This window comes from Mytilus trossulus, chromosome 5 (assembly GCF_036588685.1).
Source record: "Mytilus trossulus isolate FHL-02 chromosome 5, PNRI_Mtr1.1.1.hap1, whole genome shotgun sequence".
In the NCBI taxonomy this organism is placed as follows: Eukaryota; Metazoa; Mollusca; class Bivalvia; order Mytilida; family Mytilidae; genus Mytilus; species Mytilus trossulus.
In genome coordinates this window covers 41,933,630-41,946,201 of record NC_086377.1, presented here as the reverse complement: position 1 = coordinate 41,946,201, position 12,572 = coordinate 41,933,630, and the positions used below count along the sequence as shown (strand labels likewise).

Here is a 12,572-nt window from a genome sequence, read left to right as displayed (position 1 = left end):
TTGATACAATTGAGGTTTGAAAAATTCGTACAAAAATGGCTACAGAAGGGTACATAAACCCTAATACTTCCTAGATGCATCCGTTTGTCTGTTCTCTTAATAGATATGTGTGTGTGTAAAAACGGCCATATTTTTCAATTCCCTCAGATGAACCTTTAACATTATGAATATCCGGTAATTGAGCCCATGTGTATAGTTCCAGAGGAGCAGAATAAAATCTTGATTTGTCTACATTAGATGAGGTGAACTTGCAAGTGGAAAATTGATAACACATGAACGTATCTGAAATAAAAAATAAAAAAACATCTGCAATGGTAGTTGAAACGATATAATATAAATGCCTGTACATCCATTGCCTTTTTGGCATTTTTAAAAAGCTGTATTTATTATATAAAGTTAATAGGAATCTCAGAAATAAAAAAAATCTTTTGGCTTGTAGTTGGATGCTACATATGACGAATCATGTATTTGAAGCACGTCTTATTTTTGTCTACTTTTATGATAATGTTGTCTTATAAATACGACTTACACCAACACGATTAATTACTTGATACAAAAAAGGTAATACAAATACGGATATTTCTTAGAAATGACGGTTATACTATGAAAGTTACGGTCAACCTGTATAAATTACGGTCATCCTTTAGAAATTACGGTCATCATTTTACCAATCACGGTCATCCTTATTATATGTTACGGTCATCTTGAAAATATTTTAAAGATGATTTACGGTCATCTTAGCGAATTTTTCAAATCCAATTTCCCGTTCTATACACGTTCCTCGGTAGAGATTTGTGACTTCCGTGTGAATCTTTTATAAATTTACATCGTACCAAGGTATGCTTTGTAAAGAAAATGATGTAGAAACACCTTAACACACAATACAAATACTGACCTAATTTTTCGTCCGACATCTTGGGATGACCGTGAATGCAGTTACGGTCATCAGCTTTACCCCAGTGATATCGTGATTCAGTTGAACTGATAATTTCTAGACCTCTTTCTCAAATTGTAGATACGTGATTTGAAAAGAGAATAAATTAATTAGACTTATTTTGAAAATTGACATTACAAGTTATAAGAATAACGATGATTGCCTGAAACAAAATGAAATTGAATGGTGAATTTAAAAATTCTAATAAATAATACATGGTATTTACACATGTTACATGTACTAACGAAATAAAATAAAAAAAATAACAAATGTTTTGAAAACAAAATAGAAAATACGAATATGTGTTGAAAACATTTCAATATTTTTCTATGACGAAAAGTTTATCTGTTCAATTATAAACATCATTGAAAATCATTCATCAAGAAAATATGTTTAATATCACGAAACTGAAAATGAAATATCAAATAAATGAATGAATGTATACACTAAATTTCAAACGAAAAAAAATCAGGATTTTTTTTTTATTAACTGCTTCTAATATTTCATTTTTTATAAATAGTAAATGATTCTTACACACGCATTGCACCTTTTGAAAAATGTATGTAATCAGATTTTTACTTATGTTCTGATAATTGTACATAGCGACGAGAGTATTAACACAATATTCCTACAAACATGCAATTTGATAATGAAATAACCAAAAAAACTGTTAATGTTAGTATGTGTCAGATAAATAAGAATATTGCATTACATATTGTATCATAATATATTAACGTTTAATGATTAATGTAAGCACAGATATTGTTTCAATTGAAAATTGAGAATAACACCATATTATCTTGTACATATGACATTATGACATTCATTATTTCTAAATGAAACAGTATTCAAACTATTATTAAAATGGGTTACGTATATTATGAGAACACATTAAAATGTAAATATAACTTGGAACTATTGTGAGCCTTGTTTCTCATATGCCGTTTTTTTTTCAATGTTTGGTTTAATGTTCTGCATAAAACTGAACAATAAAAGATCGCCCCTTAAGTTAAATATATTTATATATGTTTTTCTTATTCATAAATTGTGCATCTTTGACGGATAAATGAAAAAAGTGTTTTAAAAACTTTCCAGTTCATAATTTAATGTTATATTATGTCATTTAAATCTAATCCGCTTACAAGGACAATAGGTTTGTTGTTTGTTGCCACAAACACACTGAGCTGTTCCATTCATTGGTTCAACAAAGCAGTTTCCAAATCCACAGTCGTGTGTCATACACTGGCTTTCTGTTGAAGGACAAATTAAAAGTAATGCCAATTTGGAAACATTGTCTGTGCCAATGAGATTTGCTACTTGCTCATGATGTGAAATATATAAAATCAAAAGAATGCTACGCATGAAGTTCAATAACAGTAATTGACAACAGTTCTTTAGTGATTCGAGAAGCACTGATTTTATGTTTCACTAGTATTATTGAATTTCAAATTGAATTCAAATTTTAACTGCGATTTTTTTTTAATGTGTGATAAAGTTTACAGTGTATTGTTGTTATTATTGAGACTAGTTATAAAAAATACTTATTTCTGACCATAGTTTAAACAAATAATTCTTGATTTATCGTGATCAGGAATGTTCTGATTAAAATATTGGTAATTTCGAAGTAGCTATATATCGATATAAAAATAATTGTGTTCACCTAGACAAAATTCGCCAGTCCATTGTCCAATGCAATCACAAACAACTTTTCCATCATTGCTAGTTACACATTTTCCACCATTAAGGCATAGGCAAATATCAGCTAAAATGAAATCATATCAATATTACCAAAATGAATAATTATAAAAATTGTGTTAAATATCATTAAATTGATAAATAAATTAAATACCGTGAGCATAATTATGCATTGTAGAACTATTTCTAGGCACAGCATTTTCGTTGCTATCGTCTTTATAACCTTTCTAAAAATCTTGCATTAAAAAGAAAAATGTTTATTTCACACCATTATTACTTTGATAGAGGTCTGTATTATATATATAAGAAAAAATCCGTCAAAAGAGTTTTTCCGAGTAGAAATGACACATGAATATTAAAATAGCTTGTTCTTTAACAGCGCACGTTTGCAAATCCAATATGTTGATAATACCAGTTTCGAAGAACTGTTAGCTTTGGTTATCAGGGTTTTTCACAAAGCGTGTTCCCGTTTAATAACCCTAATCTTTATTTATGTCTGAAATTGATCTTTTTATTCAATATTATTGAAAATAGAAAATCAATTTGCTTTTTAATTTTATCTTTCGAGCTTCAGGTTGAAATCACAAAGTTTTCTTTTTTCCTTTTAACATGGTAATTTAAGGAATCCAAGCATTAACATTCGATTCAGTTGCAGGTTCTCAATCATAGCACATGTTTGAAATTTGCAGCTATTAATAACCTTTATTACAATGAGGTCATAATATATATATATAAGACAAAGTGAGATAACTAAAAACAATTACCTTACATAATATATACAATATACATACCAGGACATTCATGTGTATTACATGTATCCGAATCGAAAGCTTTGCCATTACAATACGCTCCACCATAGGAAGGAAGAGGATTGTCACATTTTCTACTCCGTGTTCTATTTCCTGAACCACACGAAGCCGAACATAAGCTCCAAACTCCCCATTCTGACCAGGCGCCAATGACTAAAATATATTATAATTTAAATTGAAATAATTCTATAATCTATTCTTAATGCCCAATTATTACAATTTTTCTCAATTTTGAAGGCTGTACTGTGACCGTTAGTTGTAAGGTTCGGTCTCTTGTGGAACGTTGTATCATACGCAATCATACAACATTTCCATATTTTTTTTAAAGATTTTACTTTTATGTTCACGAAGGTTATATTTGTGTTTTGTAAATATGTGAAAAATTGATAACAAATAATAAATCTTTAAGCGTTGTTTATTTAAAGGTTATACCATAATTTTTTTTTTTAAATTAAAGAAAACAAAATTACAAACAAAAGCTGCGAAACTTTAATAAGCACGTGATGCTAACATTAATCAACTGAACTAACTGATTTAAATTGGTTACTGATGTTTACTACATTGACTCAGTGTCGAATAAAGTGCAATTTTATAGAAAAGGATCGCTCACCTGGACAATTACTCTCTGCGCATATTAATATTTGGTCGGCCATCCCTGAACATGCAGATCCGCCAGCTGATGGATAAGGGTTGTTGCAAATACGCGTACGTTTCTGTACACCACCATCACAAGTTGCATTACAATCTGACCACTTACTCCACTCTCCCCAACTTCCATCAACTTAAAAGATGAAACAAAAAAGTGAGATAGCTGTGGCGGTGGCGTCACTGTTTCCAGCACATGCAGTATAGTTAGTAAAACGCGCTTGAGTTGTTACATGCCATGTTAAATATTCTTAACAAATATATGGCTATATAAATAAGAAGTCAAAATGTGTAAAGAAAATTTACAACTGTAGGTCACCGTACGGCCTTCAATCCAGAGCCTTTACTTACACCAAGCAGATAAATATTTTAAGTATCATTGAAATACCAATTAACCACGACAACAAAAATATCTCCGAACAAAAGACTTTTGACTTAGAACAGGTGCATACTCGTGCAGCGGGTTTAATCTAGCTTGATAGCGTTAAACCATCCCACTAACATTGGATAGTTGTACAATGGCACAAATAAGCAATAAACAACAACCACTCAATTACATAAGACTTAAGACATGTAAGACAGGCAAATAAAAAGTATATCACGATTTTTTTTTTTTAATCAAAATGTCCCTCTCCTTCTGAAGTACATGTACTAACAATATGGAGTCAATACTAGACAGTTCATATGCATTTTTTTTTTTTTTTTTTTATCTCACTTTGATTTTCTTCTTTCTAAAATTTGATTACTTATTCTGAAATTTCTGAAAATTTTGATACTTAATATCATTACTAAGTACAAGAAAAAAGAAAAGCAGGTTATTTATTTTTAAGAGTTACAATTTTTTAAATTAGGACGGTAGCTACATGTAGTACAGATTCTATTGATGTAGCCTATTGAACGGTGTCACGAGGCACGATCTGAGCTATTTCAGTATGAACCATTGTTCTGAACGGTTAAAGTGAATTTAATCACTATTAAACAATATTTTCATTTTATCATAAGTAACAATATGATAGAATTTTTAAAGATTTGTTGGACGTGAATTACTGTAGGTGCATTTTTTCAATACATCTAAGTCTATCACAGTTACCTCTGAATAGTAGAATTCAGCATCGTCAATTTTAAACTTGATCCCGATGTCATCATTAGTTACAGCAAATTAAAATTTTGAAAATGCGAATTTTGTGGCAGTTTGAGGAAAATGTTTGGTGAACATTAGATGTTTACTGCAGTAGTTCTCGGAATTAAAATTGTAAGGTAAATTTTGTATAAAAATATTTGATCTTTTAATACCATTGTTGAAATTTTCTAATTGGGGAGGGATTTTGTTTGCTGTATTGAAGACCTAATGGTGGCCTTCGGCTATTTTGTTCTCTTTGGAAGGGTTGTTCTTTGAAACCATTATCCGTTATAGTTCTCCTTTTTTGTATTTAACTTTTATAGCTATGATACAATGTACTATTAAACAATTATCATCTTTAGTCTCTTTTTTGAATAAATAAGTGTCTTGAAGAAAATTCCTACATACATTTTATGAAACTAGATACAAAACAGTCCCATCTATGTTCATACTTGCAGTTTATCAGATACATTTGTCGACGAGATGATCCATGTAACAAAAACCACAACAAAACAAATAAAAAAAACCACAGCAGGTAGTATTGCGTCTTACATGTTTAATTATTTCACCTTTCATACCAATTGGATTAATTTGAGTAATTAATATAATAAGTTGATCGTCAGAATTATCATATGGCAATTTACACACACAAATGGCAACGGCTGATTACAGAGGCGGAATCTCGTTTGATGGCTGGAATCACAACTGGAACTATATACTGTCCAGTCTGACCATGACCTCCGGTTTCCAATAACGTACATTAAAAAAACAATTATAAAATGCATTCTGAATTTGATAACTGACCAGTTAAACTAGTCATTAAATCTTTAAAAAGATGTATTAGTAAAATGAACGTTTATTAATTGAATATAATACATTGTAAAAGCATGTTATCTTTTGTTTACTCATGTAAGGTGACATCTCAAAAACATACATTGCATGTGCGACTTGTCACATACTTGTAGTTTTGAATTTGCATTGAGTATAATATCTGAGAGAGATTGGCTTCCTTGACAATAAGTTAAACTCAAGTATAACAAACAACTAAAAAAAAAAAAAAAACAACAACAACAGAGAAAAAACAAGTATCTTTATTATGTTATTGTATATAAATGAATTGATATTTTACTTGTACCTTTTAGGACTCGGAACCGCGATGGTACTCCGAGCCGAGATGGTCATGCTGAAGTGCGATGGTCAACGCTGAAGTGCGTTGGTTAACACGCTTAAGTGCGATGGTGTCATTGTGACGCTAACTTGTTAGATACGATGAAATGCGTTGAAGAGTACGCTAAAGTGCGATGGTCCAACTGTGACGTTGTGGTTTCCGTTTTAAATTTTGGGAGATCAATTTTACTTCAGGTCAGGTAAAACCGAGGACTTAAATTCCTAATTTGCTAACTATTTGCTTAGCACACAACGATATGGGGTCAGCAAATAGACATGATTTAGTAGATTAATATAATGGACTCGAGATGGAAGACATTTTTTGATATTTGTGTTTAAGTGCGATGAACAACGGGTTCAGCGCTGCAGTCTTTACTTACTAAGCAGAATTTTGCCAAATATACAAGTAACTTGTTCTTGTCATGTCATAGCTAAGAAATTGCTCATAACACTCATTTATCTATCCATCTGATAACATAACAGGTTTTAATAATAAAAAAAAGCACAAAGTGGGGACTACATTTATCAAGATTGACTCATAGTGAGAGTAGCGTTTTTCAGCCAAAAAGCTTGAGAATTAGCTGTTTCTCTGCTGTGCATCATTAATCCAGAAAGACATAAAGCTAGGACGATTAAGTTTTATTTTGGCCTAACCCATTGCAGAAGATAAATTCTGTTGACACAATTAAATTATTAACATTGCGTATTTTCTTACACAACGGGTTTCGTTAAGAATAAAACAAAATAACAGCTACTTGATATCACGAAAACATAGCTAACAATGTTATAGTTGTCCACACAAAAGTCTGTTAGATATTTTGAGAGAAGTCAAAATTAATATTAAGATCAATACATCTATTTGCCTTACGAAACGTTTGCAGCATGTATTATACATGCTTCCGAACACTGGTTATCCCAGATGCAGACCAAGATTATCTTTTAGTCGCCTTGTTTCCCATGGTTTGCTGTCTGACTTAGTTTTACCTATTTCTGTAACCTACACATATAATGCTCCAAACTGTTCGGGAATATTTAGTTTCATTCTGTTATCTTTCCTTTGTACGATTAAAAGCTTCATCTACAAATCTTATTCTCCTGCTTATGAATCATCTAAGTTTTAAATAACGTTGTATTTGAAAACGTCACGAAAAACATTCGCACTTGAGCGAAAGGACCATAGTACATCCGTGTCCCTATCGCACCCCCGAGTCATACATATTGACAGCAAAAGGATACATTAGGGTTCGTCAGAATAAAATCTTAAAGACACAAAAGAAACACATACCTGTACACCTTGCAATGCTGCAGTTTAGTACTTCGAACGACTTTCCATAACAGTATGCGCCATTTGGTGATGGTATCGGCTTATTACAGATGCGGGATCTTGTTTCATGGCCAGAATCACAACTCGAACTACAGATTGTCCAGTCTGACCATGATCCCCAGTTTCCATTAACTTACATAAAAACATGTTCCTTTATAAAGTGCATTCTGAATTTCGATAACTGATTAGTTAAACCGGACATTGATTCTTGAAAAAGAAATATTTTAGGCCGTGTTCTTATTGACCTAATCTCGATGTTGTGTTAGTGTAATTCACACGTGAACTTAACACAATTACGTTCCCATTGACAAATCTCTATGTTTACATGTAGTTTAAATAATGTTTTGTCTACATGCAGTCGATTGTCAATGTAGACTTAACATGGAACCCCCTTTATCGGACGATCAATGTTTGGATCCCCGTGCCTTTTAAAAAGGCCTTTATCCGCCTCTGGTAATCGAGACATCTTTAGTATCTTTAAAATTGTTGCGAATCATTAAAATGGCTTTCATCACTGCTAGCAAAGTTGTCCAAGGAATCTTATTCGGTTCCATGTAATGAACATTTAAATGACATATAGTTTCTAAGTGTGAACAAAACAGGTAACTAAACCAGGTGCATGGATGTGAACAAATTTAATGTGAAACCAGGTACAGTACATTAAACTAATTGTAAACATGTTTACTGTACACGGCGTTTGATGTGAACACGGCCTTAGTTAAATGAACGTTAATTAATTGAATGTAATACATTGTTATATCAATTAATCATTTATTTACCCAGGTAAAGTGACATGTCAATAACATACATAACGTCTTACTACTTTCTTCATAAACTATAATTGTAGTGTGCAATGTTTTAATAATATATAAGAGAGATTGGCGACCTCGATAATAAGTTAAACAAAAGTAAAATACAACAACAACAACAACAAAAAACAGAGAAACCCCCCCCAAGAAAATAACGGAAAACAGCACTTTATAAAAAAAAAATGCATGTAATTAGTTGACAATGATTATTAAGAATACATTAGTGCACCTTACAATCATCTTATACAAACAATACCTTTACACATAACAGTGCTGCAGTTAAGTACTTCCAACGACTTCCCATTACAGTAAGCGCCATTTGACGATGGCATCGGACTATTACAGAGGCGGGATCTCGTTTGATAGCCAGAATTGCAACTAGAACTACATACTGTCCAGCCCAACCAAGAACCCCAGTTTCCATTAACTAAAAATAATGTAAAATATGAAACGCAGTAAAATATTATTGCATAATTAAGTACCATTAAACCGACCCTTAAAGGTGACCTAACATGAAATATGAAGTGTACTTGATATTCAATGTTGTAATAACATATTGTCTTTATTACATAAACATGTACTACATTCAAGTATTATTACTTCGTTCGTGGCTTCGTGCAAAACTATTTAAAACATACTCCTTACTAACTGCTGGTTCTCATCTAGTGTGGAGTCTCTGCAACAAGGAATAACCTTATTTGTATTTGATAAAATGTTGGGTTTTTTTTGCTGCATAATTGAAATAAAACATAAAATAAAGACCCTACGACAAAAACAATACATTCAGATACTATTCCTAACTGTAAACTATAACCCTGGTTGCTAGTATTTTAAAATTAGATTTTCGTGTTAATCTTTAAAAATTATTTTCAAAAAAACAGGTTAATGTAATCGTCTTAAAACCAGATATTAATCTGATTAAATTCTTGTCATTCACTAATTCACAATCTTCATCAATGTTACGAACGCCATCACGATTAGGTTGACCGTTATGGTATATTCTCTTCACATTTGATAGTGGATGTGTTCATTATGTCCCCGTTCCTTTTTTACTAATGTGACCTTTAAAATTATAATTATTACCGGGCTTGTACTAACAGAAGCAACGCGACGGGTTCCGCATAAGAACAGAATCTGCTTACCCTTCCGGAGTACGTAAGATCACACCCAATTATTGGTGGGGTTCGTGTTGTTCAGTGTTTATTTTTCTAAATTGAGTTTTGTGTACTTGTGTTTGTCTGTTTGTTTTCTTCTCTTCTAGCCACGGCGTTTTCAGTTTATTTTCGATTTATGAGTTTGAATGTTTTTGTTGTAGCTTTCACAATAAACAAAAATGCATCAATGAAGTTATTGAGAAATACATATTATATATTAAGTCACTATTTAACCATCATACATGTCTGATATATTTTCATCGAAGACATATTTCTAGGTTTATCAAGAATATATCTTGACAAAAAGTACCAGCACGATTACTTTGAGCCCCCAGTACACGAAGATCCACCAAATGATGGGTAAGGATTGTCACAGAGTTTTGTTAGTGTTGACAATGTCTACTTCGCAATATCGTCAATGTCGACGATGTAGACAAGAGTACGAAACAATATCGACAGTGTTGTACAATATCGTGTCAACATTGTCTACCTTGTTATATCATCAATGTCAACGATATAGACACGAGTATGAAACGATATCGACAACGTTATACAAAATCGTGTCGACATTGTCTACTTTGCGATATCGTCAATTTCAACGATGTAAACAAGAGTATGAAACGAAATCGACAACGTTGTACAATATTGTTTTGATATTGTCTACTCAGCGATATCGTTAATTTCAACGATGTAGACAAGAGAATGAAACGATATCGACAACGTTGAACAATATTGTCGACATTGTCTACTTTGCGATATCGACACTACCGGACTACTTTGTACACTGGACATGAATGTGAATTGTGTAGGGAAAAAACTGTATAGTGTACTGTTTCTTATGATTTCTTTATTTATAAAAATGCCGATTCTTTGAATAAAGTTAAACATGTCTTATTGTAACGACGGAATGAGTAAATTAAATAATTGTATTTTCTAATACTGTTAATTGATAAATATCTTTACTGAATTTAGCAATTTTCTATACAAATGATGCCGTACAAATGTAGTTAAGCATAATTTTAGATATCATACGTAATACTGACTTATTGTTGTGGTTAATTTCATGTTGCATTTGTTATTTATTTATCAGATGATCATGATAATAGCTTAAACAATAATTTTGGCATAAGGTTGCAAATATTGTATGTTAACCTGAATGAATATTTTGGTCATGAAGATCTTAACATTCTTAAATGTTTATAAATCCCTTACTACTTAACGTTTTGTTTATTTTTATCTTTCCTTATGAGGTGAATCCATAAACATGATAAACGCAGTTCGGACGCACACTCTTCATAAAGCATTGTTTTCCTTAAAAAGAGAAATGATAATTTCACACCATTATTACTTTGTAAGAGGCCTGTCTTAAACATATAAGAAAACAAAGCCGTCAAAAGAGTTGTTTCAAGTAGGAATAACACATGCATATTAGAAATAGATTGTTCATTAACATCACACGTTTGTAAATTCAATATTTTGAAGATGTCAATTTTGGAGAACTGTTAGCTTGAAGATTAAGTTGCTTTTTAATTCTTTCTGTCAAGCCTCTGAACATTTTCAATTTTCAGGTTGAAATCATATAATTTGTTTCTCCTTTTAACATGTTTATTTGAAGAATTCCGATATTAACGTTCGATTCATTTCCAGGTTCTCAATTATAGCACATGGCAAATACTAATGTTATTTTCAATCCGTTCACTATATATTGAAGACAAAGTATGATAATTTAAATAACAAATGGCATAAGATTTTCAATATACATACCAGGACATTCATGGGTATTACAAGTATCCGAATCTAACGTGTTTCCTTTACAATATTCTCCGCCATAAGAAGGAGGAGGATTCTCACACAGTCTATTCCGTGTCCTATTTCCTGAACCACATGAGGTCGAACATAAGCTCCAAACTCCCCATTCTGACCAGGCGCCAAGGACTAAAAGATAGTTGAATTCAAATACAACTGGTTTTATAAACTATTCTTAATGCTCAATCATAACAGTTTAAACTAATGAAATAAAAATACGGACTATGTGGCATTAGTTTTACTCATTACTGAAGACCGTATGGTGATTAACAATTTCTGCGTAATTTGATCTATTTTGAAAAGTTTTCTGATTTGCAATCATTGGCATAAATAACCGTAAACATGTCATTAAACCTAATGCTTTCTTTATTTAAATTAAAATAGTGATTATTGAAATTAAAATTAATTAAAATAGAAAAACCAACAGCTTAATTTATATTTAAAAAAAAACCTAGAAACATCTATTAACCAAGCAACGAACAAAAACCTCTGAACAACAGACTCCTGACTTAGGGCATGTGCATACTCATGCAAAGGGTTTAATCTAGTTTGATTGCGTTAAATCTCCCCATTAACTTTGAGACAGTGGTACAAAGGCACAAACTAGCAATACACATTTACCACTCAATTAAAGACCTCATACAGGCACATATAGAGTATATCATGATTTATCCTTTTTAATTAAAAATTAACCCCCCCCTCCCCCCTCCCCATTTCTGGAGTACTTAAAATATGGAGTCAATAATACACTGTTTATATCATTTTTTTTTATCTTTTTTTAATTTCTTCTTTGTAAATTTTTGCTATCTTTGGATTAGGTTGATATTTGATATCATTACTAAGTACATGAAAAACGTAGAAGAGGTTATTTGTATTTAAATGTTTTAAAGGTTACCATTTTTCAACTTGAGACAGTAGCTACATACAGTACGGATGCAATTGTTGTAGTCTAACGAACGGTGTCACTAGCTGGCATATACACTATTTAAAGGTTTGTTTAACGGAAATAACTGTTGCTGAATGTTTTGAAATAAAAAATACGGACTATGCGGCATGGGTTTTACTCATTACTGAAGACCGTATAGTGATTAACAATTTTTGCGTAATTT

The 12,572-nt window shown here is 31.6% G+C and overlaps 1 protein-coding gene across 1 annotated transcript in view; it reads right to left on the bottom strand.

The window, feature by feature from the left end:
- Positions 1-968: 968 nt before the first annotated feature.
- LOC134717956 (A disintegrin and metalloproteinase with thrombospondin motifs adt-1-like) overlaps positions 969-12,572 on the bottom strand; it is a 33,320-nt gene continuing 21,716 nt past the window's right edge. Inside the window, exons 17-23 of the mRNA XM_063580457.1 lie at positions 11,422-11,592; positions 8,760-8,930; positions 7,656-7,826; positions 4,049-4,219; positions 3,421-3,591; positions 2,595-2,696; positions 969-2,184 (exon numbers count right to left, since the gene is read on the bottom strand). Of these exons, the coding sequence (XP_063436527.1) occupies positions 2,054-2,184; positions 2,595-2,696; positions 3,421-3,591; positions 4,049-4,219; positions 7,656-7,826; positions 8,760-8,930; positions 11,422-11,592 (1,088 nt within the window). The 3' untranslated portion in view covers positions 969-2,053. The remainder of the gene's footprint in view (positions 2,185-2,594; positions 2,697-3,420; positions 3,592-4,048; positions 4,220-7,655; positions 7,827-8,759; positions 8,931-11,421; positions 11,593-12,572) is intronic.